The sequence below is a fragment of the Vombatus ursinus genome, unplaced genomic scaffold, assembly GCF_900497805.2.
Source record: "Vombatus ursinus unplaced genomic scaffold, bare-nosed wombat genome assembly UNPS02014863.1, whole genome shotgun sequence".
NCBI lineage: Eukaryota > Metazoa > Chordata > Mammalia > Diprotodontia > Vombatidae > Vombatus > Vombatus ursinus.
In genome coordinates, this window is record NW_020954641.1 from 33,203,943 (window position 1) to 33,228,500 (window position 24,558).

The 24,558-nt window shown below is 42.4% G+C and overlaps 1 protein-coding gene across 3 annotated transcripts in view; it reads right to left on the reverse strand.

The window, feature by feature from the left end:
* Positions 1-22,207, reverse strand: part of PPARGC1B (PPARG coactivator 1 beta) — a 167,068-nt gene extending 144,861 nt beyond the window's left edge. For all 3 annotated transcript variants that reach the window (XM_027842044.1, XM_027842043.1, XM_027842041.1), the window contains exon 1: positions 22,105-22,207. In XM_027842044.1, the coding sequence (XP_027697845.1) occupies positions 22,105-22,182 (78 nt within the window). In that variant the 5' untranslated portion in view covers positions 22,183-22,207. The remainder of the gene's footprint in view (positions 1-22,104) is intronic.
* Between the last annotated feature and the right edge of the window lie 2,351 nt (positions 22,208-24,558).

Genomic DNA, 24,558 nt, shown 5'->3' on the forward strand with positions numbered 1-24,558 from the left:
CTGGAATCAGGAAAGGCCTGTGGAAGGAGGCAGTACCTGAACTTGAGTTTTGATTTTGTAAGTGGAGGTGAAGAAGGAGAAAATTCTAGGCATGTGTAACAGCTTATAGCATGGACATGGAGATAGGAGATGTAATGTCATGTATCTGTTGAATACCAAGTAGGTGAGTTCGGCAAGAATATAGAATGCATGTAATTAGCCCCTAGAAAGACAAACTGAAGCCAGATTGTGAAAGACTTTAAATACCAAAGTAATCTATATTTTATCCATGAAGGGAAATGATGTGGTCATGCTTTAGGAATATCAGATTGGGAGAGCTGTATGGAGGATGGATTGCAGAGAGGCTGGATGTGAGAAAAACAATCAGAAGACTACGGCAATTGTGTAGGCCATGGCGGGTGGGGGTGGGGGGAACCCTTGACCTTCTAGGTCCTTGAGTATGGCCTTTTGACTGAGGCCAGGTTTTACAGAACAAATCCTTTTATGAAGGGGATTTGTTATGTGAAGTCTGGATTCAGTCAAAGGGCAGCACTTGAGGACCTAGAGGGCCACGTGTGGACTTGAGGCCACAGGTTCCCTACCCCTGGTCTAGGTGATAGGTGTAATGACTATCTATCTATAATCTTTCTCCTGAACTTTAGAGTACTCATTGATTGTTAACTGGATAATTCCTCCTGGGTGACCTACATAGGTATCTCAAAATCAACAAGTGCAATACTTGGTACATTAGAGACATTTAATAAATGCTAGTTAGTGGAAGGAACTAATGATCTTCCTCCTTAAACATACTCCTACATTCTCCAAACTTCTCTATTTAGGTTGGGTGAAACGCCACAATCACTGTCACCCAAGTTCATAAACTGAATCATCCTAGACTTGCCCTCTTCCTCACCCCTCATGTCCAGTCTGTGTCCTACCCTTGTCAATTCTCCCATCTCCTACAAGCATATCCTTCCCTCCACTCACATGGCAGCCACATTAGTTCAGAACCTCATCTCCACCTGGACCACTATAATAACCTCCTAATTGATCTTCCCGTTTTTATTTTTCTCTCTCTGCACAGCTGCTAAAATGATCTTCCAAAGAGAATGGTTTGACCACATCACTGTCCTTTGCCTGCTCAAAAGCATCAGTGGTTCCCCATTGTTCTAGGAGAAAACACAAATTCCTCAGACCTACAGTATGTGAGGCTCTTCAAAATTTGGTTCCACCGACCTTTCCTCTACTCCATACTACTTCTCTTCAAGAGCCTTGCATTTCAGCCAAACTTTACTACTAGTTATTCTAAATTCAACAATCTATACATTTTGTCAAATTGCTTGTCTTCTCAATGAGGGGAGTGAAGGGGGAGGGAGAGAATTTGGAACTCAAAATTTGAAAAAAAAGAATATTAAAACTGTTTTTACATGTAATTGGGGGAAAATAAAATGTTAAATTTTTTTTTAAAATAAAAATGAATAAATTCAGCAGTCTATCTCCCACTTTTGTGCATTATAGTATCCTTCATACCTGGAATGCACTCTCTCTTCATCTCTGCCTCTCAGAATCTTTGTCTTCCTCAAAGCTCAGCTCAGGTGCCACTTCCTCTGGGAAGCCTTCCCTGGTCTTCCACCATCCTCCAAATTGTTAGTGATCTTCTCCTTCTCAATTTTCTTGTGCTAGTTTTATTTTGTATATGTTAAGGCACTCTAGTAGAATGTAAACTCTTTGAGCTCAGTAGCAACATAGTACTGTGGAAAGGGTATTGGCTTGGGTCCAAATCCTACCTTTATCATATGCTACTTGTGTGTTCTTGAGCAAATCACTGGTCTCAGTTTCCCCAACTATAAAATAAGAGAGTTGGACTCTACGATCTAAGGTCTCTTCCCTTCCATCTATCAATCTATGAGTGCCTAGTACACAGTAAGCACTTACCATGTTTTGTTAGCTTGAACTGAATTATAAGCACAAGCCCAATAAAACAAAAAGAGTGTCAAACATAGGGCAAAAAAAAAATGTGAGTATGAATATCTGCTCTGACCTAAAAGTAGCTGTGTGACCTTAGGCAAATCCCTTCCTTTATTTCTTCATTCCATGCAATCTGGCTTCCTAACGCACTCAACTAATGCTGCTCTCTCTAATGCTACCAAAATCTCATAATCATCAAACCTGATGGCTTATTTTTTCATTCTCAGTGTGCATCTTTCTTGATCTCTCTGAAGAATCTAATACTTGATAAACCTCTCCTCTTGGATACTCTCTTCTCTGGGTTTTGGGGAACTAGAACCACTCTCTCTTACTTCTTCCACCTTTCTGACAGCTGCTTCTCTATCTCTTTTGTTGGCTTATCATCCTCATCAGGCCCCCTAACTACAGGTTCTCCCCTAGGCTCTGCCCCAGGCTTTCTTCTCTCTCTACACTCTCACACTTAGTGACTTCATCAGTACCCATAGGTCTAATTATCATCTATTCACATAGATACATAGACAGATAGATATATATACATCTATCTATCCATCTATCTATTTATATCTCCTACATCCGTATATAACATTCAGCCCCAATTTCTCTTCTGAGCTTCAGTCCCACATTATCAACTACCCATTAAACATTTCAAACTGGATATCCCATAGATATCTCAAATTCAACACATTTAAAACAGAACTATTATCTTCCCCCACCCACCCAAGCCTACCATTCTACTGAACTTGCCCATTTCTGTCAAGAGAGACACCATTCTTCCAATCTCCCAAATTCATAACCTCAACATTACTTTTGACTCTTCACTCTCCTTTACTCAAGATATCCATTCCCTTGACAAATTCTGCCAACTCTACCTCCACATTAACTTTCATATCTGACCCTTGCTCACTATTCATAACAGATACATTAGTTCAACCCCCATCACCTCTCACCTCTACACATGCCTCCTAATTTCTCTGTCTCTTTGTCTCTCTTTCTGTCTCTCTCCCACCCTGCTCTGATCCACCTTCTATACAGCTGCCAACGTGATTCTCTAAAGTACATATCTAACCATGTCATTCTCCTACTCAAACTTCAGTTTGAAACTGAAAACCCAGTGGTTCCTTATTATCTCTAAAATTAAATATAAACTTTCCCACTTTACTTTTAAAACTCTTCCTAACCTGGTTGCAATCTGCCTTTCTAGCCTCATTATACATTTGTCTCCCTACCATACTCTATGGTCTGGCTATGTTGGCCTTTCTTTCTGTTCCTCACACATGACGCTCTATCTCGCATCTCAATGTCTTTTCATTGGCTGACACTCAAGCCTGGAATGCACTCCCTCCTCACCTTTGCCTTATAGGATTCCTTGCTTCTTTAAAAATTCAGCTCAAAATCCATCTTATATATAAGCTTTTTCTGATCTTCCCCATGTAACTGCCTTCTCTCCCTAGGTCCTGTGTACTATACCTCTTAAACCATGTAGAACAAGTTTAAACCTTTTTCCACAAAACATTCCTTCAAATAAAGACAGGAATCATGTGTTTCCTAAATCTCTAGTGCTAGAGAACTTATTCTAGAGAACTACTAACCCTAGTTCCTTCAACTGACCCTTGTATGTCAAGATTTTCAGACTCCATAACATCCTGGCACCCTCCTCTAAACATGCTTCAGCTTTTCAGTGTCTACCGAAAATATGGTGCCCACAGATGGTCTGACCATGGAAGAGAAGAGTAGGGCTATCATCAACTTGCATGGCCTACTTCTATAAATGCAGCCTGAGATCATAATAGGGTTTGTTTGGTTTTTTTACTGCCACAATATACTGGTGACTGCCATTGATGCAGCAGTCCACTAAGACCCCACAATTATTTTTCACATGAACTATTGACATTGACTAAGTTGTGCCCTAGCTCTGGTGTTATTTCCTCTCCTGTATTCCTACAGCATTTGTATGTACCTCTCATTTCACTGTTGCCATGTACTATGGCAAACCTGGTCCCTTCTTATCTTGCCAATATTCTTAAACTTTAGTCCTCTCTGTGCTATCCACTCATAGTGGCCTACTCATTGTTCCTCATGAACTACACTCCATCTCCCATCTTTGCCCTTATACTTGATTTATATGCATCATATATACCTCTATAGTATATACATGTTGATAATGCGTATATGCATGCTGTCTCCCTCATTAAAATATAAGGCAGAAATAATGTCACTTTTGTGTTTGAATCACCAGTGCTTATCACAATGCTGGCACACAATAAGCACTTAATAAATGTTTGTTGTTTAATGGTTATCTCTTTTTTTATTTTAATTTTTATTAATTTAGTTTGATTTATCAACAATCGTTTCCATAAACTTTTGAGTTTTAGATTTTTCTCCCCCTTTCTCCCCATTTCCCTCCCCAAGATGGCCCGCAATCTGATATAGGCTATACATATACAGTCCTATTAAACATATTTTCATGTTGTAAGGAAGAATTAGAACCAATATAAAGAACCACAAGAAAGAGGAAACAAAACTAAACAGAAAAAAAAAAGAGCAAGTAGTATGCTTCAATCTGCATTCAAACTCCATAGTTCTTTCTCTGGATGTGGATAGCATTTTCCTTCATGAGACTTTTGGAGGTATCTTAGATCCTTGCATTGCTGAGAAGGTCTAAGTCTATCAAAGTTAGTCATCGTACAAGGTGGCTGTTACTGTGTACAATGTTCTCCTGGTTCTGCTCACTTTACTCAGCATCAGTCCATACAAGTCTTTCCAGGTTTTTCTGAAGTCCACGTGCTCATCATTTCTTACAGCACAAGAGTATTCCATTACATTCATATACCACAACTTGCTCAGCCATTCCCCAATTGATGGGCATCCCCTCAATTTCCAATTCTTTGCCACCACAAGAAGAGCTGATATAAATATTTTTGTACATGTGGGTCCTCTTCCCATTTGTACGATGATCTCTTTGGGATACAGCCCTAGAAGTGCTGTTGCTGGGTCAAAGGGTGTGCACATTTATTTGTATAGCCCTTTGGGCACAGTTACATTTACATGTAATTGGGGGAAAATAAAATGTTAAATTTTTTAACATTTGTCCTATCTAGACCATAGCTTTGTCGTCCTATCTAGACCATAGCTTCTTCTTCTGCTGCTGTTTTTTTGTTGAGTCATTTCAGTCACTTCCAACTCTTCATGGCCCCTTTTGGGGGTTTCTTGGCAAAGATACACAAAGTGGCTTGCCATTTCCTTCTCCAGCCCATTTCACGGAGGAAACTGAGGCAAACAAGGTTAAGTGACTTGCCCAGGGTCATACAACTAGTGTAAATTTTTGAGGTCGGATGTGAACTCATGAAGATGAGCCTGACTCCAGCTCTGGCATTCTGTGCACTATGGAGTTACCTAGCTGCCCTTAAACTCTTTTAGCCCAAGGTTAATGTCTAATACACTTCCCCATATCCCCAGTTTTCTGTATACAGTAGCAGCTCTATACATTTGTAGATCATAATAAAAAACAGTGATTTGTTGACTTCGTGCACTTTGAGCCTTGCTTAATCTCCTCATAGTAAAATTGTGTTGGAATAGAATTACAAGTAAATTTCAGCACCTTTCCACAGGAAGACAGGAAACAACAATGACTCCCATTTCTAAAGTATTTGTAGATTTACAAGTGTTTTCCTCCCAAGACACCCGAGGTGTAGGTAGTATAAGAATTACTATATCCATTTTACAGACAAATACAAAGAAGTAGAAGTGACTTGCCCACAGCCCCATAGATAAAATGTGACAGAAACATCATTTAAAACCCAGCTCTCTTGACTCTAAGACTGATGTTCTTTGTACTGCACAGCACTCTTTATCTCTGATGCAAAAATAAACAATTTTATCCATTATAATTGTTATTTTCATCCATGATTAATAATGTATTCAACAACCAAAGCTATGTGGAGAAAAAGTGTCCCTATTGTGCTTACAGTGAAGTTGGCCACTCAATTCAGGATGGGAAAAGCCACTATCACAAGCATATCATTAAAGCATATGAGTAAATGACAGGGAGAGATTTTGGGGGTGACCGATCAAGTAGTTAAAATTGTATCTGAAGCCTGCAAAACTAAGGTGATACATCAGCCCTAGGTTTCAGTCCCAATGAGCCTCCAGTGGACATGTAATCAATCCTGGCCATAGGAGCTAAGCTGAGAAAGCAATCTTTTTTTTCTTCAGCCATCATCTTTTCCACTGATATTCTTAAATGGATCGGTGATTCCACTGATTTGGATGTACCCTTCAGTGATGCACTTATCCATGCCTCCTGAGTAACCCTTTGTGACTTTCCATTTCCATCTATATAAGTCTGTCAGGGAAGCTAAAGGCCTTCCTGGCTTTCACCTAAAATAAAAAGAATACCAATGGAACACTTAAGCTATCTACCTGTCACCCTTTATACTTGCCACATGATCAGTTCATTTTCTTTAACTATCATACATTTCCCTGATTCTATCCTTTACTCCAGCAAAATCTTTTATTGGTTAGATGTTGCAGCCTGCTGACATCCACCTTACACCTCTCTATTGTCCTCATGTGATGCTAATTTTTACTTCTTTGGAGAAAGCTGTACTCCATATCTCACAGCCATGCAATAAAATTGTTAACATTTGTAGTAAAAAGATCATTCTTTGTTTCTAGAAGAAACTTGGGTTCATTCAAGGAACTCTGTAATTTCCTGAAGTCAATCTCACTTTCTTCCTCCTATTTAATTCTGGTCCCAAACCAACGTACTAGATGTCCAAGATGTACATACTGATGGACAAGCTAGATGGATTGTCCATTCAATGACCAAAACTAGTTTAAAACCAGAAGAAAGAATAGTCATGGGTAAAAGATGTCATACAATTGAAACCAATCAATACTGAACTATTTAAACAAGTAATTTAAAATGAAAAATGAGTAATGGACAACAGAAAGGACATCAACACTGATTATTAGAATTTTATTCAGAATTTAACCGATAACAATAGATAACATTTGATTTACATTTTAAGGTTTACAAAGCACTTTCTATACCTTAGCTCATTTGTTCCTCACAACAACCCTGCCAGGTAGGCACTATGATTTTATCCATTTTAGAGGGTCATATAGCTAGCAAATGGTTGAAGCAAGATTAAACTCATTTATTCCTGACTCCAAGACAAGCATTCTATCCACTATGCCCACTACGTTGTCAATCAATTGACCTAACAAGGGAACCAAGATTTTAAAAGCATCTTGGTCAGCAAATACTTGATTTTTGAGAGAGGCAAGAGAGAAGGCAGCCAAAGGCAATACTAGTTTAAAATATAAATTCATTTGCAAAATTTTATGAAGAAGGATGCTGGATGATTATGAGCAGTATCACTTCATAAAACAAAAAGAAATAATGGAGGATAAAATAATTTAAAGAGAGTTTGGCAAGAGAACAAACTAAGCAAAGTTATTCTGCAGCAATTTAAGAATGGAAAGAGGACAACAAACAGGAGAAAATGATGATAATAAGCAAAGACTTTTACAACAAACTTTTCACCACTAAGAACAGTAGAGTCACCCCATTTGGATTCTAACATCATAGTCCCTGATGTGTGGATAGAGGAGGTAGAAATGGTACTAAAAAGAACAAAGAGAGGAAAGCAGCTGGATTGGACCAATTGGACGTACAGGAGATCCATGCTGGAAGCAACACAATTGTGAGGGTGCTGAGAGATTAAAGGGTGTATGTGAAGGAGAAGAAAACACCAACAGTAAAGAAAAAATCCTTATTAATATAGTGGGGAAAAAGGCAATCAAAAGAACACCCAACAACTACCAAACTACATGTCCACTTTCTGATGTATGAAAGTTTTTCCTGAGATTCTTCCACACATACACTGAGGGCATCTTTGATGAGGCTACTCTTAGGGAACAGGCAGGCTTTTGCAAGCGATATTCAACAATGGACCACATCTTTACTCTCATACAACTGGCTGAAAGATGTAGAGCATGTCAGACCCCACTGTGCTTATTGATCACTGTTTTTGAAAAACCATATGATTCAGGAGAGCAAAATGCTTTCTTAAAGGATATCTTCCAGAAAGAAGCGTCTTCCATTTCTATTGGCAAAGTGAAATATTAATTATTAATTAATATTAATATTTTGAGAAATTACACATGGGACTGTTTTCAAAAGTAACTGCTTATAATGCATTCTGAGTTAGAGTCATAACCACAAATTCACAGAGGAAAAGTCCATGGATTCTACTTAGTTCCATTTCCCATAGCATTTGGCATAAGAATTTCAAACATAGGAAGTGCTCAATAAATGGAAACTGAGAAACACCCAAGTGGCCTCAGAATTCAAGGGATGGAAGGGCCCTTAGAGATCATGGAGTCCAACCCCCATAATTTTCCAGATGAGGAAAATGAGGCCTGGAAAAGGGAAGTAAAGCCCATGGTCACATAGCCAATAATGGCAGAGCCGTGTCTAGAACACAGATCACACTAGATTCCTTATCCAGTGTTCTTCTCAAGTAAGGTCAGTTGGTATCTTAGGAGCTGGGGAGGTTTTCTGTATTGATTGATCAATTGCCTATTCCCCAATGCATCTACGTGGTCCTATGAATAGCTCAGTGGACTCTGGATTCCATAATGAGCTGTCCCAGTCACCCTGAGATTACTAAGTCACCATGTCATTATGCATTACTTTATGCGCCCAGTCACTATGCATTACTAAGACCACCAATCAATTGACCATATATGGTTGGGAATATCAGCACAGAACCAGATGTTCTGAGGGAGCCACAGGTTCCAGGCTCCAAGAAAAGAGGCCGAGTTGGGGGCATGGCTTCAAAATGTACTCTACAATAGCTTAGTTCTTTCTTTCTTTTTTTTTTTCATAACCACCACTCACCAAACAGCTTCTTTTCCCTTTCTTCCTGGAATCCTCCCTGCGCCCAGGGATGGTATGCTCTCCCTGCTGCCATCCCCTGGAGTCTCAGGTCTCAGCCACTAGGGAGTGGGGAACCACAGAACATAAAATGTCAGAGCTGGAAAATGGGCTTCTGAAACTATCTAATCCCATCACTTTGAAGAAGAATCAGAGGCCCAGAGAGGACAAATAACATGTCTATCACCACCTAGTCAGTCTGTGGGAGAGATTCGAACCCAACTCTCCTGACTACCAAGTCCAGGGCTCTGCTCACTATACTACATTGTCTCCAAGTTACTGGCAAACCTCTTGGACATTTATTAGCATGGCAAATCATTTGACCTCTCTGAAGAACCTCAACTTCTTCATCTGAAAAATAAGGATAATACTCACTAATATGCATGAGTAAATCATGTTCTAAACATTAAATAGTAAATACATGTGAGCTGTCATTATTCTTATTGTGCCAAAAAGGAGATGGAAAAAATTGTCAAAATTGGGGCTTAGTTTTTCTAAATCTTTTTGAATAGGGCAGTACAGTAGTGTAGAAAAATCACAAAACTTGGGCTCAGAATACTAGGATTCAAAGCCTGGCTCAGCCATTTACTCACTAGTATGACGTTAGATGGGTAGCAAGATGGTGCTGTGCACAAGGCCTGGAATCAGGAAGACCTGAGTTCAAATCCAGCCTCAGACATTTACTAACTGTGTGACCCTGGGTAACCTCAGGGTTAACCCTGTTGGCCTTAGTTCTCCATCTATAAAATGAGCTAAAGAAAGAAATGGCAAACCACTCCAGTCTCTTTGCCAAGAAAAACCCAAATGGGGTCACAAAGAATGGGATACAACTGAACTACAACAACAAATAACTTTCGATTTGTCACTTGACTTCTCGCTTGCCTCAACTATCAAAATGTGGATGATGCACTTCCTTATCTGCTTCAGAGAAGCATTGTGAGACAGGGATATAAAATGAGATAATGGATATAAAGTACTTTGTAAACCTTGGAATACTATAGAAATGTCCGCTATTATTATTTCATTAATTATATATCATTTTGTAGAATTATTATTTCATAGACTAGCTGACATTTCTATAGTGTTCTAAGGTTTGCAAAAGTCTTTTGCATCCATTACCTCATTGGAATCAAGCAACCCTGAGAAGCAGGTAGTGGGAGTACTTGTATCCCTATTTAAGAGATGAAAAACTTGAGTCAAAGTTTCAGTAATTTGCCCACAGTCTCTCAGCTACTAAGTAACAGAGGCAGGATTGAAACCTGGGTCTTCCCAGAAGCTCAGTCCCAGACTCTACCAGTAAACCTTGCTGCCTAAAGAGAAAAGGGTGTCAAAAGAGCTGAATTCAAGCTTGGGCTATACTCACATGAAACTAAGTTGTGTGACCATGGTCAAGTCATAGAATCCTACAGTTATAATAATACTATTATTAATATAACAACAACAATAATAGTAATAGCTAATACAGTATGTTAAGAGTTGTACAACATCTTACCTATATCATCTCATTTGATCCTTACAACAATCCTCTGAGGTAAGTGATATTATTATGACCATTTTACAGATGAGGAAACTGAGGCTGAGAAAGGTTAAGTGATTTATCTAAAGTCACATAGCTAGTAAGTGTCCTCAGTGAATCTCCATTAGAATATTCCAGTAACAGATTATCTAGCCAAAGTACATATACTTTGGGAAAATCTTATATCAGCTATTCCCCTGGGCCACATGAGGATCCTTAGCAAAGGTGACAAATGCAGGTTTGAAGGCAAGTAGAAGTAGTCTTCTAAAGAGACTGGATTGTACTTCATACAAAGGAATCTGCTGTAGGTAAAACACATGTTCAGGGACATGCCTCCTAACATAAACGGACAGTTAAGGCCCAAAGGAGAGACCCAGTACCGACATTCCAACCATTACACTGGGTTTACTGCCACACAACAGCACACACACACAGAACAATGGCAAAATAAGTTTGTCTATCCCATATATTTAGCCTAATCATTTATTTTAATGTTTTTAATAAAAAAGATTAAAATTGAACATCAATGTAACCAACTAAATTTGCTTGGTAACTTTGCATTTAAATTAATTAATTTCAATGCATAAAGTATTATAACAATTTTTTAGCAACTCCCTAATTGGCATAGTAGATCAGGCACTAGACTTATGGTCAGGAAGACAGACATGAGCTAAAAAAATCCCACCTAAGACACTGGCTATATGACTCTAGTCAATCTATTAATCATTCTATGCCTCAGTTTCCTTATCTGTAAAATGAGGAAGTTGGACTTCACAGTCTTATAAGGTCTTTTCAGCTCTAAATCTAAGATCCTCAGATCCCAGTTGGTACACAGCAGGATTATTTATTTGTTCATTTATTCTCATTATTTTTTTCCCCTCTCATGTGACTTAATTAGCATGTACTCCATTCTTCTGGTGCTGCTTTTTTCACTTTGCATTCCAATCATTTTTTAAATGCATAATTCCTGGGGCTATGCCTACTAGTTAAATGAATTACTTGCCAGGCTCTTCAAATGTATATCTGGATATCTGGCCCTCCATAGAGCCAAGAGTAGATGCCAAATCAAAGTTTAAGAAAAAATCTCCCCACCTCCACCACCACCACTTTCTACCTGCACCATTTATCATAAAATAAATCCCTACATGCCAGAGAAAAAAATATTTTTGGCACTAAAAATATGCACATTTACAAAAATTATGAAGGCTCTATCCATCCTAATTTCTCCAAGGCCATGCCCATGAAAGTTCCAACTAGCTGAACAGGCTTTGGTCCTAGTTAAGGGTCCAAAGACCTTAACTAAGTGTAGCATCTTACAAAGTGCTGAAAGGCTCAGGTCTAGAAAAGGGGCAACTAGGCAATTAATTCTTGGGAACTGGTACTTCACAAAAGATAAAACTATAAAACAGACTCAATTTTGCTGCCTCTTTTCCCAGTGAAGGCAGCTGAAAAGGAGGCAGAGGATATTAAGAATTAGTCAGTCAGGGCAGCTAGGTGGATAGAGTGGATAGAACACTAGCACTGAATTCAGGAGGATGTGAGTTCAAATCCAGACTCAGACACTTAGTTGCTGTGTGGGGTCACACAGCCAGTAAATGTCTGAGGCAGCACTTGAACTCAGGTCTTTCTGATTCCAGGCCCTTCACTCTATGCACTTCGACACCTAGCTGCCTAAAGACCATCTATAGACATGAATTAAACAGTTGGAATTCTTTTTCGCATAATGTCAGGTCTTTGTCCAATGGCTCAAGCTTCAGAGTTGGCAGAATACTGAAGGTATTAAATCACATAACACAGCAAAGAGCCTAATAAATATAGTAGGTGCCTAATAAATGTTAGTTGATTAACTGACATAACTATTAGAATTATAAGCTGGTTTTATTTTCATCTCCTCAGCCCTTAGGCACATAGTGGCCACTTAAGAAATGTGTGTTTATTGATTGACTGATGAAAAGAAGTAGAGGACAGGCTCTAGGTCATTGAGAAGATCCTCTAAGAAGGGTTTATAGAAACTCAAGAACAAGAATTACACAAGAAGAAGAGGTGTGGATGAGTTATAATCTACTTTAGTGAAAGATGCACTCACATCAATGAGCACATAAATCTAGTCAAGTGCAGTATTTTAAAGCTTCCTTCAATGCATCTTATTGTGTGTCGTGCCCCCAAGCACTGGCCTAACCGGCTTCTCCCAAAGTGTCTAGTCTCCCCCCCCCTTTTGTCTTTCAGGAATGGTTCTGGCAGGCCCAAAGGAACAACATTTTCCTGTGCGAGAACCTTGGAGGCTGACTTGGAGGAGAAAAATTCATAGAAGAGCCACAAACACACCTGCATTCCAGAGCCCCAAGATTCTTGACCTAAGGGGTACAACTCACCAATAGAGAATCCAATCCAATCACCTAATCCAATAAACAGGCCCTGTGCTAAATGCTGAATTACACAATAAGTACAATTAATAAAAAGAAAGGCAGTCCCTGCCCTCAAGGCAGGAAAAGGGGCAGGAGATGAGGGCAGAGAAGGAAGTTTAGCCCCAAATGTCTTTTGACCATCAGGAGCTGGGGTTTTTTTCCCCCCAATTATAGTTTGAAATTTAGAAAGATTCATCCTGGAGGGGATGGGTCTGGTAGAAAGAATCAATTTGAGACTATGCCCAAAGAGCAACCAAACTGTGCATACCCTTTGATCCAGCAATACCACTACTAAGTCTGCATTCCAAAGAGATAAAATTTAAAGTAAAAGGACCTACTTGTACAAAAATATTTATAGCAGCTCTCTTTGTGGTGGCAAAGAATTAGAAATTGAGGGGATGTCCATCAATTGCAGAATGGCTGAACAAGTTGTGGTATATGAATATAATGGAATACTACTGTGCAATAAGTAATGACAAGCAGGTGGATTTCAGAAAAACCTGGAAAGATTTACATGAACTGATACAGAGCAGAACTAGGAGAACATTGTACACAGTAACAGCAACACTGTGCAATGATGAATTCTGATAGACTTAGCTATTCCTAGCAATACAATGATCCAAGACAATTCCAAAGAAAACTGCTCTTCACATCCTGAGAAAGAACTGATGGAATCTGAATACAGATGGAAGCGTACCATTTTCACTTTTTGAATTTTTTTTCTTTTGGTCTGTTTCTTCTTTCACAACATGACTAATACAGAAATATGTTTTACATAATTGCACATACATAACCTATATCAAATTGCTTACCATCTTGGGTAGGGGGCAGATAGGGAAGGGAGGGAGAAAATTTGGAATGCAAAATTTCCAAACAAATGTTAAAATTTGTATTTGCATGTAATTAGAAAAAACAAAATACTATTTTAAAAAAGAATGCTCTTGGGGTGGTAAAAGAGCTTGAAGAAAGAGTTCAAAAGGATAAGGGAGAGACAGGATGGAAGAAGGAAGAAAAGTGTTTCCTAAGAGAATTATTCTGGGGATATAAATTGTGGAAAGGGATTAAAACTGCAGAAGCAAAGGAATTTTCAGGTAGGGAACTCTTCTCAGTCTAAATATCCTTCTTTTCCTCTAACAAAGAATCTGTCTTCTTTGGATCTCACTGAAAATAGCTTTCTCTCTAGATTCTTCTACTGATGTCAACAGCTGTAGAACCACCATCCACTTAACTCTTCAGAATTCAGAATCACTCTTAACTCTCCCTTCTTATCAAGTCACATTCAAATAACTCAGACATTCTTCAAAACATGGACATTCCTTACCTATTCACCAGTCCCCAGTAATACTCTAGTTCAGGCGTCATTACCTCTAGCCTACTATTACTCCAACAGCCTCCTAATGGAGTAATGGAGTAGCTAGGTGGTTCACTGGAAGACGAAGATGAAGACGATGACAAGGATAAGGACAACAACAACAAACAATAGCTAGCAATTACAACTACTAAGTAACCAGGTTCTATGCTAAGCATTTTACAAGCATTATCTCAGCTGATCCTCACAACAACCCTGAGAGGTAGGTGCCATCATTATGTCCATTTTAGAGTAGAGGAAACTGAGGTAAAGTGACTTGCAGGACACACAGCTAGTAAGGCCAGTTTTGGACTTGGATCTTCCTGACTCCAGGCCCAGTGCTCATTCCACTGCACCAGTCAATAAACTTTTATTAAGCACCTACTTTGGGGGGTGGGGCGATTCAGGGAAGACAAAAAGGAAATAGCCTAACCAGGGCTATGATGGACAGAAGTCAAGGAGTGCAGCTAGGTAGAAAATGAAGAGATGGCTGGCCTGGGTGTCCTCCTTAAATAGAGGTTCTAGAAGGAGTCTTCTATCTTCCAATCAGATGTAGGGACTTCAGGGGCAGATGATACAGATAAGATAATGAGTTCCAGGGCTGAAGTGATCTTCTAGGATGAAGATCATGATAGTGCACATGACAGAAATATATCCCAGTGAGAAATGAAAACATAATGCTGAACTTGGATTCAGGAATACCAGAGTTCAAATCTTGCCTCGGCCACTTACAAACTCTGTGCCCCTGGGCAAGCACTTAATTAACCTCTTTGGGTCACAGTTTTCTTATCCGTAAAAAGAGAATGTTGGCCTCAATGGCCTTTTAGGTCCCTTCCAAGTCTAAATCTATGACCTATGATCCCTCCCACCATCCATCTCTTCTCCAAACCAAGTTGCCAAAATCACCTTCCTAATGCACAGCTCTCTGGTAATGTCATCTTCCTCCTACTTGAAACCATTAATGGCTCACTATTTCCTACAGGAAAAACTTTTCCTTCCTCTCCCAGGTAATCTATGTCTTCTACAATCTGGCTTCCATCTTGTCTCCCACCACTCCCCTACATAATACAACTCCCATCTCAAGCCAAACTGGTCTTGTTTTCTCCAAAGGCCATGGCCTATAACTCTCCTCAGCCTGGAATTCTATCCCATCTGCCTATCTAAATTCTCCCTTCACCTCCTCCACCACCCAGTATTTCCCAGCCCCTTTAGCAGCCTCTCTCCTGACCTCTCCTTCCAGTAGCATTAGCATTTCTAATCTGTATTCTTCACTTGGCCCAAAGCACTAAATTATCCTGTATTATCCACCTCTTCTTTATGGTATTCATTGTTCCCCCTACTGAGAAGGCTCTTAGACCTCATTGTGGGTTCCCTTCCCTCCCCTGACACTCCCCTCCCAGTGCCTAACACAGTACCCACTTTCATAATAAATGCTCAGTAAATATTTGGTGGTGGGAGGTGATGATGGAGATGATGATGCAAGCGAAGGAAATTGGACCAAGAGAGATCAAAGAACAGTCTGCTGCTGCTAGGGGCCAACTAAATTTCTCTCATCTTATGCCCTTTTCTCTGTAAGCAGTTTTCAATCTAAGCCAAAGCTACCCCAGTGGATCAGGTACCATAATTCCTTGTGAGCAACCTGCAGCCAGAAATCAGGGAGGTGAGCCACCTTACGTTGCCAGGGCTGTTTGCCATAGCAACCTTGGGGAGCCAGCTCCGGGACCAGATTGCTGGCAGTCTCCACAGGGTAGTGTTTCTAAAGCTCACTCACTCTCTCTGTGCTAAATTATTGTATTCTGCCAAGAAGTCACAAGAAATAAACACAATAGCTGGGTTGCCATGGAACATACATCTAAACGGAGCTGAACACCCAAACGCTGATTCCCTAGGTAGAAGGATGGGACAGTGAAACAAGCAACCACCTGGGGTGTCAGGAAACTTGTGTTCCAGTTCTACCTAGCTCTGCTACTTACTAGCTAATATGACCCTGAACAAGTCATTTCCCTTCTCCTGACCTCAACTTCTCTATCTGTGAAGTGAGGGATTGGGACTAGATAATCTCCAAAATGTTTTTCTAGCCCTAGCATGTTATTTTCCATTTTCAAAATTCCCTTCCCACTCTCACATTAGGCTCTAAAGCCTCTTAGTTAAGACCTTCTATGCTCTTGAGGCCCTTTCTAGCCTTAATGTTCTGTGTACTACATTTCTAGCCCCGTCCACAAGAAGCTTCAATGAGCATTTATTGATGATGGTGCGCCTTCCTTGACCAGAGCTCCTACACTGACCTCCTTCTGTCCCCTTTTCTGACCCTCTCTATCCGTTTATCATGCTCCCCCACCAGAGAACAATAAGAATAAAAAAGAGAAGGAACCTCCATCCTTTCATTTGTAGCCGATACTGAAAGAGTTCCAGAAAGTCCTTCACGGATATAAAAAACTAGTATCTAAGCTGATTAAGGTAAGGTACGATAGGAGAGAAAAAACAAAAAGTTCATCAACCCTCAAAGCTCAGCCATTCAAACTGGGTTGGTAACTGTTTCCTATATACAGCATTCCATCTCATGTCTGGAATGTTTTACCCCTCCACCTCCACCTCACAGTAGGTCTTAAAAGTAAAGGTCAGGTGGCAACTTTTAAATGAGGCCCTCTCTGACTAGGCTACCTCCTGTCCCCCCCATTATGTGAGCTTCTTCCCTCCTGAGATTACCTTTTATATATTTATTTGTGCATATGTTGTATCTCCCTACCCCACCCCACCCCCACCATCAAATATATGTTCTTAGAGAGCAGACTTTCATTTTTCTTTGTATCCTAGCACCTAGCACAGTGTCCTTTATCCTAGAGAAGGCAGTAACACATACATGATTGTTAAATTGAACTAGCAAGACAAGGAGGGAGAAAAGAGCTAAGGCAATGCCAAATGATACTTTTGTCCATGAAAACCTAGTTATGGGTCTGCAGAACAGGGACTGATTTATAAGATTCAGGAAACTGGAAGGTATCTTCTGAGTCCAGTCCCCATTCCCCATTTTATAGAGAGGAAAACAAAGGCCCAGTGGCCACCATGTTACTGCTGGTCTGCCTGGGTTCTCAAGTCATAGGCCATAAACTAGAAAGAGTGCCAAGTTGTCCATTACCTAGTAGCCAACTCTGCTTCAAGTACATAATAAATCAAACCACCAAAGTTTTTTGAGTACCTGCTGTGAAACCAGCCCTGTACCTTGTAATGAAAGACAACCTAGTAGGATAGATTCATAGGATTTAGAGCTGAAAGAAAACATAGATCATCTATTGACCACCCCACCCCTCATTGTTTACACAGGCAGAAATTGAGGCCTAGAGAAACTAACTTGCCCAAGTAGCAAGGTAGCAGAACTGGTCTAGGTCTTTTCAAATCTAGTGCTATTTTCATGTTACTAGACAACCAGAAGTGAAATAGGGCTGGAGTAATCAAGCTGAGCTTCCTGGAGGAGGTCGGATTTCAGCTGGGCACTGACAAATGCATAAACTTCATGTTAAATTGTCTAATATGCCCTTTAAACAACAAATTCTACTTAAGTTCATGAGTTTTAGAGATAATCCTCTTTATTCTCTGTATAACAAAATGTTCATATTCATGAATGAATGTTAATTTTATGATAAAAAAAATTTTAAATAAAAAAAAGGAATGGTTAGGCTTTAGAAAATAGTGGGCAAGGGAAACAGTCTAAGCAAATGAAAATAAGCTCAAATTTTTTCAGGGACAATGAATTCATAACAGATACCAACCCTTTCCAGGGAAATTTTAAAACCCTTTGACGGTCCAATGTCTGTCTGCTTCAGGTTAAGTCTCTGAAGCACTTAAGAGTCTCCTGAACAAGAGAGACAGCCTGCAGTAACCCAGGCTTAGCCACAAGAAAAGCCTTTTAAACCCAGAGACTGAATTACCTTCTCATCCACATCCCCCAGGGAAGGTGTGAGCCAGACAGATGGGAGATGGAGGGAAGGGATGGAGGTGAAGAGGAATGACCAATGAGAGGAAAACTTAGATGGCTCTGAGGCAAAATGATGTCTTTCTCCTATGTCTGAGGGATAGTTTCATATAGGGAAAGAAATCCCAGAGTCACAAGACCTGGATTTCAGTCCAGATTCAGCCATTAACTCTCCTTATGACCTTTGGTAAGTCATTTCTTGCTTTCTTTCTTTTTTTTTTCATCCGTTAATTGATAAATGGCATCCATTCAAGTGCCCTTAATGATAACTGAGTTAAAGATGTTGATTAATTAAACATAAGAAATTGTAGTTAGAAGGATCTTTGATCTTGTTTTTATCTACAAACAATAGCAATAATGTCCTTTCTCTTCTGGGGAAAGTAAAAGTGAGAGAGAGAGAGAGAGAGAGAGAGAGAGAGACCAGTTGTCCCTTTGCCAGGGACACTTGGGAAGCACTATCTATACAGTATACAGCCACTGACTTTATCACTGCTTAAAACCATATAGAGCAGAAAACCCTTTTTTAAATAAAAGAAATATCATCAGTCATGAGACTCTGTCAATGAAAATCCTGGATGGCAAGAAAGGAAGAAAAAGAATCAATTCAACTGTGCAGATCATGCTTTGAAGCAAGAGACTGGGCAAGAAATGAAATATAGGAGAAAAATGCATGAAAATGGGAGTTAAGAGGCCTGAGTACAAGTGCCTTCTCTGCCATCCACTCATTAGATGATCTTGGGCAAAATATTTCATCTCTCTGGGCCTCAGGTTTCCCCATTCATAAAATGAAGGGATTGGACTAGATGGTAACTTTAGGTCCCTTCCAGCAATCACACTGTTTGAAATTCTAAGGTCCTTCCCAACCCTGACATTCTATGTTTCAAAGTCCTTTCCATCTCTAACATTCTGTGTTCTACCTTCCACTGTCCCTACCTGCAGTAAATCTCCACGTTTTAAGTTCTAAAATCCATTTTGTTTCTGACATTCTACGTTCTCAGGTCTCTGAGAATGTAGCTCAGTCTATGAACCAACCATTTTTCATTTACATCAAGGCTGTGATATTTACAATGCAGTTTCCCTGATTATACCAGTAGAGATCACTACACACTTACTGTATTACCAAGTGGAGTGAGAAAGATGAATAAATGCCCGGGTTAACTTTCACTAATCCTTTTCAGCCACTTTTTATCTTTTTACATTTCCCCCCAAGGGTTAAGAATCTTTTGCAGAATTGATAAAACAGATAAGGAATAACTAAGTAAATAATTAAACTATAAAGCCCTTCAAGATTTCTATGAAGACTGTCTCCCTCACCTTTTGTCACTGGCTGGAGAGTGAAAAGAACCAGTGCCATTCCTCGGTTCTTTCACTAACCTCGCCAGTTAATCTTGTGTAAATTTCTGCTTCTTTCAAATCAAGTCAATTCCACAAACATTTATTAAGAGCCTACTATGTGCACCTGTGCTAGGCAGTGTCCTCCCCGTAACAGAAGGTTGGACTATATGGTATGTAAGGCCGCTTTCGAGCTGTTACTCCGGGTTCTACATGTAATGTCCTATGACTTTTACCTCCTTAATTGGCGAACTGGGTCTGGAAACTGTGCTAATAATGCTTCATGGAAAGCTCCGTGACTCCCCAGTAAGCCACGGGACACAGTAATCTCTTACAGTGAAGTCCAGGGCGGTCCTTGGAACCCGCCTCCAGACTACAGCTACAACAGCAAAGCATGTGACAGCGGCGGCGGCGGCGGCGGCAGACCCGTGTCTTCGCTGCAGTTTCGTCAGAGGTAAAGGTAGCACACAGCAGAAGCCTGCACAGCCTGCGCAACTCTCACGAGCGCGCGCACACACAGTGACATACATACCCACACAGACAGGCCGGCAGGCGAGCACATAGGCGCGCGTCATACACCTGCACACATACCCAGGCACAAACACACACCCACCACAGACCACCGTTTCTCAAACGAAAGCACAGGTCACATGCCGCTGGACCTCCTTGCATCAGATATTAACCCTTCTACGATAGGAGGGTGAGGAAGGGGGAGGATATGCCTGCGCATGCAGGCCAGCCACAGCCCGCAGAGCGGACTGCAGAGCCCAGCAAGCTGAGCTGATCGGAACCAGCCAAGCAAAGCATCCCTCCCGGGTCTGCAGCGGCCCCAGAGGCGTCATTTACAGCCTTTTTAAGGTCCACACTACGGTGACTTCAGCAGTAGCTTATTCCTACGCTAAGGTCCCCCCCCAACTCCCCCCGCCGTGGTCTACAGTATTTCAGGGAGAGGCCCCAAGGCAGCACGCTGTTAGCAAAGCCGTTACATGCCGGAAGGCTAGAATTGATAACTTCGGGAAGCCTTTACGGTATCTTTTTTTTTTTTAAATCTTTACTTATCACATTACATATAAATGGTCAGCCAGGTTTTCTCCAGTACTTCCTTTCCACACACCCACCGGACTTCAGCCTCATAAGAACAGCTCCCAACAGACTGTCAGTTCCTAATAAAGTTTACCTTTCCCCTTCCTTCCCCTCCTTTCCTCTCCAACACCCAGTCCAGAGTGTTATGCAAAAGCGTGCTTTACACCGTAGGGAGAGCAGTGACTTAAAGCCGGCGGAGGCGAGAGTCGCCGGGCTCAGCGCAGCCGCCCTGAAGGCCGCTGGAGGGGAGATTCAACTGACAGACCACTGCAGAACTGCCTTATTTTATGCTGGAGGCCTGTTCTAAATTGGCTGCTGCGGCCGAAGGAGTTAAAGCCAGCAAACTGGACCAGATTCGATAGCATCCGCAATCAAAGATCCCTCTCATCTGCTACAGAGGGAAAACTCCCTAAATCTACCTCTAAACTTCCCGTAGGCAGCCACGGCAGGAGGAGGATAGCAAAAGGGCCCGGGGGGACTCAGAGGCTGCAGATGTATGCCCTGCTCCCGGCACCTTCTTTCGTGTCACGCGGGGGCTGCAGCAAATCCGGGCACGTTTTTAATAGCTAACTCCCTCAGTAGGCTCACCCCGAGACTTTGGGGGACGCTGCCCCAGGCGACAGGTCCCCGGCTGTCACGCAGCACGTGAGCCGCACGCCGCAGGAGCCGCGTCGCCCCCTCCCCCACCACCACTCGTGTCCACTGCGTCTCCTAAGCCAGGCACACTAACCCCATAGGTTAGTGAGGCTCCCTGCGCAGCCAGACCCGAACAGGGGTTTAAAAGGAAATCCCAGAGCTGCGCGACTTCCCTCATTCGCACACCCACGTGTCCCGCAGAAAGCTGAGCGGAATGGGCGCCAAAGCCTGGAGCAGAGAGCTGGTAACTTTAAGGGAACTCTGAGATGCAGGAAGGTGCTGGAGGGGCCCGCAAGGTGAAACACCCACCCCTAGTACCCTAAGGGCAGCGGGCGCTGCGCTGCCACTTCAGAGCCGGTCAGGCTTCTGCTAAAGCCGGGTAGGGAACAGGCAAGCGCGTGAAAGTGGAGCTGAAAGTGGTCCTCTGGCTGCCTCCTTGCTGCCTGCCAGGGTCTCCCCAGGAGGTTCCAAGCTCTCTGCCTCCTCCCCAGACATGCAGCTCAACCGTGGGACTGCAGAGGGGCACAAGGCGCGCCGCCCCCCACCCACCCACCCTCCACTCCGGGTCCCTGGCACTGGGTTCCAGGGAACGCAGTGCACAAGCTTCCTGACGCCCGGCTTTCTGGCAGTGACTGCAGCAGTTGCGACCTCCCTGCTCTCCTCCGTCAGCCTTTTTTCCAGGGGCTGGAACGCTTCGCTGGGGCGAATGGGGACGCCCGGGGCCGGGGGTCCTCAGTAGCCGCGGGTGACAGCTCTCCCGGGGCGCACGCCGGCGCGCCTGTGTCTCAGGCTGCTCTCAGGCACTGCCGCAGACACAGCGCCCCCTCCTCCCTTTCTCCCTCCCTTCCTCCCCAGCCCCAGGGAGCTGTGGCGCCGGCCTCCCAGCCCCTGGGGCCCCAGCCCCCAGAGGTCCCCCGGCCTTACCTGACTGTCAGAGAGATAGTTGAAGAAGAAGGAGGAGAGCTCTTCATCCAGCAGCGCGCCGCAGTCTGTCCCCGCCATCTTCCAGCTAGCAGCCCCAGCCGCGGCAGCGTGGGGGAGTCGGCGCCGAGCAAGCCGGCTGGGGGCGGGGAGGGGAGGCAGGGGAGGGACGGGGAGGGACGGAGGGGGCGGAGCTCCGGCCCCGCGGGCTGCAGTAGCAGCGGCAGCGGCAGCTCGGCTAGCTGAGGCGGAGCCCGGGGCTCGGGGACCCGGCTCCAGGCCCAGGGGTCCCTTAGCTCCCAGCACGCTCCTCCCGGGCTGCCTTGAGAGCTCCTATGCAAACGATTGACAGCTTCCTCTTCCAGAGCTGAAAACAGGCTCCCCCTTTCTCCCTGTCCAGCAATGCAGTCATGTCCCCCGCTGCCCGGGGCTCTGGATGACAGTCTCCTAGGCAGCCGCCTACGGTGCGATCCAAGAGAAATATTATCTTTTCTTTCATTCATTCATTCCACAGATATGCATTATGAGCATCTCCTGTGTGCCCAGCGCTGTACTAGGCACCGAGAGTGATAAAGAGGTGAATAGGGTAGAATCCCAGCCCTCAAAGCTCGAAGTCTAGTTAGAGAAGATAAAACATGAATCACTACAATATAAGGCAATATGTGATAAGCCTTGGAGACATACACACAAAAGTGTTATAGGAATTGAGAGGAGAAGGGAGATTTCATCACCTGGAGTTAGGAAGGCAGCATATACCTCCAGGTCCCACGACTCGGTGTGGTAAAATGACCCATCAATGAAGACTCAGGACACCGGGATTCCAGTCCTGGTTCTGCCACTAAATCACTGTGTGACTTTGGGCAAGTCATTTTCCGAATCTGAGCTTCTATTTCTTCCTCTGAAAAAGGAGACTTAACTAGGTTATTAAGGCCTCTTCCTTTGACGCTATATAAGATCCCTTCTAGCTCTGATGTTGGAAACATTAAATTCACTTCAACAAGCATTTATTAAACACTACTATAGCTAAGGCATTTTACTAGGCCCTGGGAATGCAGACACAAAAAAAAAAGCAGTCCCTAACCTCAAGGAGGGCATATTCTGATAAAGGGACATGACATGTAAAATATGAAGTTTGTTTTTGCAGGAGGAAATCACTAAACTTCAGGGAGGGGAAGGGGCAGGAGTCAGAAAAGGCCTTATGTGGGAGCCAGCACATCAAGTGAGGCTTATAGAGAGCCAAGGATCCCAAAAGGTGAAAGGAGAGAGGCATGGAAGACAGACTGTGGAAAGGTTCATAGAAGGAGATGGAATGTCATGTATGGAGAACAGCAAGTAAGCCAGTTTATCTAGAAGGTAGAGGGCCTGTGGAGTAATATGAAATAGGTCTGGAAAGATAGGCTGTAACTAGATGGGAAAGCATGAAAAATCTTAACAAAGGATTCTGTATTTTATCCTTCAGCCAGTTAGGAGGCACTCAAGCTTTCTGAGCAGGGCAGTGATGTGATCAGAAATGATATTTAGGAATATCAGTTTGGAAGCTGTGTAATGAATGGGTTGGAGAGGGGAGAAGTTGAGTGTACAGAGACAAAATAGGAGGCCTTTGCAATAGTGCAGGTGAAAGATGATGAGGGCCTGAATCAGGATGGGCAATATAGGGAAGGGCACTGATGGGAAGGATGTTGTGTAGGTAAAATTAACAGGAATTCACAACTGATTGTATATAGAGGGAGGGGAGTGAGAGAGAGTAAAGAGTAGAGGATAACTGTGAGGTTGAAAACCTGGGTGACCCAAAGGATGGGTGTCCTTTACAGAAAAGGGGGAAGTTAGGAGAAAGGGTAAGTTGGAGGTGGGAGGGGATGAGTTCTAGAGAACTAGTTTAATTACTCAACAATAATTTTTTTTTTTAGGCAATTGGGGTTAAGTGACTTGCCCAGGGTCATACAGCTAGTCAGTGTCAAGTGTTTGGTCTGAGGCCGGATTTAAACTCAGGTCCTCCTGACTTCAGAGATGGTGCTCTATCCACTGCGCCACCTAGCAGCCCAGATATATATATATTTGGGGGGGGGGCTAGGCAATGGAGTTAAGTGATTTGCCCACAGTCACACAGCTAGTAAGTGTCAAATGTCTGAGACCGGATTTGAACTCAGGTCCTCCTGACTCCAGGGCCAGTGCTCTATCCACTGCACCACCTAGCTGCCCCCAACAGTCATTTTTTAGTGTCTACTATGTTACCAGGCACTGAGGATACAAAGAAAAAATTGACACAGTCCCTGCCCTCAGGGAGCTTACATTTTCTTTGAAGGAATATGACACATTCACAAATAAATAAATATATCATCTATATGTTGCACATATATAATGCCATATAGAATATATTTGCTATATATTTAGTATATTATGTGTAATTAATACACAATTAATATGCTTATAAATGTATAAATATGCAAAATATATAAA